General features: G+C 38.4%; 1 protein-coding gene across 1 annotated transcript; it reads left to right on the top strand.

Moving 5' to 3' along the window:
• The first annotated feature begins 1,126 nt into the window (after positions 1-1,126).
• Positions 1,127-1,803, top strand: LOC106727009 (ubiquitin-conjugating enzyme E2 D3-like). Its single transcript, XM_014544026.1, has 2 exons — positions 1,127-1,413; positions 1,559-1,803. Exons 1-2 carry the CDS (start codon positions 1,294-1,296, stop codon positions 1,733-1,735), a joined length of 297 nt encoding a protein of 98 aa, XP_014399512.1. The 5' UTR covers positions 1,127-1,293; the 3' UTR covers positions 1,736-1,803.
• Positions 1,804-3,491: the final 1,688 nt, after the last annotated feature.

Below are 3,491 nucleotides of genomic sequence, written 5' to 3'. Positions count from 1 at the left end.
AGCCTGCCTCTGTGGGAAGTGACTGGACAGGTCAATCCGGGGATGGTGCCGGTCCCCCCCATCACCTCTCCGCTGCCACCCATCGCTGCCCCCCTCATCGCAGTTCCCTCCCTCTGCCCGCTGGCATGTGCCTTGGCTGACCTGGTGCCACCTGCTTGCTGGCCCCACCCCCCACTGACTGGTTGTTCTGCCATTGGTTCGATTTGCATATTATGCTTTTATTATATAGGCTAGCCACTTAATGATTACTTAGCACTAGAATATGGTCACATTGAAATGATTCCAACCCTGATACCAGTATAGGAAGTTTACTTTCTAACATGTATATTTCTGTAACATTTCTTAAGTAGTGAGCATATATTACTTTTTTAAAAGAAAAAATTACATTTAATTATAAAAAATAGAGGAAAATAGATTTTAAAATAAATAATTAGTTGGTATCACAGACTGAATGTTTGAATTCAAATTCAATGGGAATATAGGCCATTAGACTATAGGTTCCTTAAGGTCAGGAATTATATCTTATTCATTTTTCTAGCCTGAAAACCTAAGAAAGTGCCCGAGCACACCATAGTGCTAAATAAGTGTTTGACCTATTAAAGAGTGAATTAAAAATTAAGTGATAATTTTATGTAAATAATAAGATATCCCTATGGAGCATCTTCTTACTAGATCATTTGAACTTCCCTATTCAAACTTCCAAATTCCTAATTAATATTTATCAATAGACTCCCATCATAACTGAATGTATCTTAACTATTTGTTTGAATCCCATAAAATTCCTGTTTTTGTAGAATGGTCATATAATAGCTATTTTATTGGCTTATTCTAAATAAATCCAGGTCCATGTAAATTATTTGTTATATACAATTTGGTAGGGGTAAAATAAGGCAAAGAAACTAGATGGATGTTCTCAAATGAAACGTTGCCCTGCTTCTATACTACCAGGAAGGAGTTGGGTTCAGTGCACATGTGTGTGAGGTACTCTTATATGTTAAAGACATAGGAGGCCTTTGTGGGTGGACTAGCCCTAATCAGATATATATTGTTTCTGTGCCACTTGTGTTAGTGCTGGTCTGTTTGATTCTAACACCTGTGCTGGGTGGGGTTCTACGGCGCAGCTGCCGTTTCCTCTACCTTCCTGCTATGGACTCCTTCCGGCGCCTGTGTCTGGCAGAGCCGGTGTGAGACGAAGAGACCAGCCTTGCCTGCCGCCGGGGTCATCAAGAGTTTCGGCCGGACCTCCGAGCACACACACAGAGATAGTGAGGAGCCAGACGCAAAGCACAGACGATGGCGCTGAAACGGATTAATAAGGAACTTAGTGATTTGGCCCGTGACCCTCCAGCACAGTGTTCTGCAGGTCCAGTTGGGGATGATATGTTTCATTGGCAAGCCACAATTATGGGACCTGTGTGTGTGTGTGTGATCTTTAGGGTACTCTATAAATAGTATCCTGTCATGCCACTGTTTCATTACTGATTTTCTGTCTGGATGATCTATCCTTTGATGTAAGTGGGTATAGTAATGTTTTTAAATGCACTTTTAAAAATTCAAAATCCTGATGCTGGGTAACCACATTTGTTTTCTTGCAGTTCTTTTATCCATTTGTTCACTGCTATGTGATCCAAACCCAGATGACCCCCTAGTGCCAGAGATTGCACGGATCTATAAAACAGACAGAGATAAGTACAACAGAATATCTCGGGAATGGACTCAGAAGTATGCCATGTGATGCTACCTTAAAGTCAGAATAACCTGCATTATAGCTGGAATAAACTTTAAATTACTGTTAAAAAAAAATAAAACCTGTGCTGTATCCCCAACATCTTACTGTAATAGTGCACATTGGAATTCACACAACTCTAATAGAGATCTCAAATCAGTTTAATCTTTTTTTCTCACCTGTGTTTTAATTACTATGCTGTTGTCAGACCTTTTCATGGAGAGAACTGAGCGTGGGAGATGTCACTAAGGGAACTTATCAAAAAGAGAACTAATTTATATAAGTGTTTAAGTATTTATTTTCCTTCTTCAATTTCACAGCTTATTTAGATCCAAAAGGCAGCATTAGTGAAATAAAATTTTCACTGTGTAAAAATGTTCCCCAAGAAAAAAATTTCCTTGCTCTTGAAAATATTTTTGTTGGAGCAACACAGAAAAGTAGCACAGAGCCTATTTGAACAAATTACTTGAGTCAGCAACTCTATACAGACATAATCTGAAAGATTCATGAATTTGGGTCAACATTGCTGAAGGAGACCTAACATTTCAGTGTTCCCAGCCCAGTTTGGAGCATATTTCAAAGGGCCATTTATCAGACAGTACTCTTGTCTAACTGTGACTATAGTTTCTTAGTGTTGAAACAATGAACTAACCTTTGCATGGGACACATACATGACCTTTCCCAGGAGTTATTTGGGTGTGAATTTGGTGTAATTTCATTGTCTATTACTTCATAGGATACAGATTAAAAAACAGTAACATTATGTAATATAATGTTTGCTTCTAAATATTTCCTGGAGGGGGTGCATGCAAAAAAATGAAACTAGACCACCAACTTAGACCATATACAAGAATAAACTCAAAATGGTTAAAAGTCTTAAATATAAGATGTGAAACCATAAAAGTCCTAGAAGAAACCATAGCCAGCAAAATCTCAGACATCTACCATAGCAATATGTTTACCGATACATCTCATAGGACAATGGAAACTAAGGAGAAAATAAACAAATGGGACTACATGAAAATAAAAAGCTTCTGCATGGCAAGGGAAACCATCATCAAAATAACAAGAAAGCCCATTGCATGGGAGAACATATTTGCCAATAATACATCCGGTAAGGGGTTAATCTCCAAAACATAAGGATCTCATACAACTTAACAAAAGGAAGACAAACAATCCAATTTGAAAATGGGCAAAGGACCTAAGTACATACTTCTCCAAAGTGGACATACAGAAAACCAAGAGACATTAAAAAATAGTCACTAATCATCTGAGAGTTGCAAATCAAAACAGCAATGAGATATCATCTCACACCTGTCAGAATGGCTATCATCAATAAATCAGCAAATGACAAGTGTTGGTGAGGTTGTGGAGAAAAGGGAACCCTAGTATACTGCTGGTGGGAATGCACACTGATACAGCCATTAAGGAAAACAGTATGGAGTTTCCTCAGAAAATTAAAAATGGAACTGCCATTTGACCCAGTGATCCCACTTCTAGGAATATATCCTAAGAAACCTGGAGCACTCATCAGAAAGAATATATGCACCCCTATGTTCATAGCAGTGCAACTTAGAGTAGCTAAGATTTGGAAACAACCTAAGTGCCCATCAGCAGATGAGTGGATAAAAAAGCTGTAATATATTTACACAATGGAATATAATGCGTGGCAATAAAAAAGAAAGACCTCTTCCCATTTGCAACAGCATGGCTGGACCTGGAGAGAATTATACAAAGTGAAATGAGCCAGTCAGAGAAAGATAAC

This window comes from Myotis brandtii, unplaced genomic scaffold (genome assembly GCF_000412655.1).
Source record: "Myotis brandtii unplaced genomic scaffold, ASM41265v1 scaffold348, whole genome shotgun sequence".
Lineage (NCBI taxonomy): Eukaryota > Metazoa > Chordata > Mammalia > Chiroptera > Vespertilionidae > Myotis > Myotis brandtii.
Note: the sequence above shows the minus strand (reverse complement) of the source record. Positions and strands in the feature narration are given on the sequence as shown.

What these genes read in the sequence shown, in the direction of transcription:
- LOC106727009 (XM_014544026.1), top strand. Translation starts at nt 1,294, where the DNA reads ATGGCGCTGAAACGGATTAATAAGGAACTTAGTGATTTGGCCCGTGAC. An exon ending in AAGCCACAATTATGGGACCT is followed by an intron (nt 1,414 to 1,558) that starts GTGTGTGTGTGT and finishes TAAAAATTCAAA; the next exon opens with ATCCTGATGCTGGGTAACCA.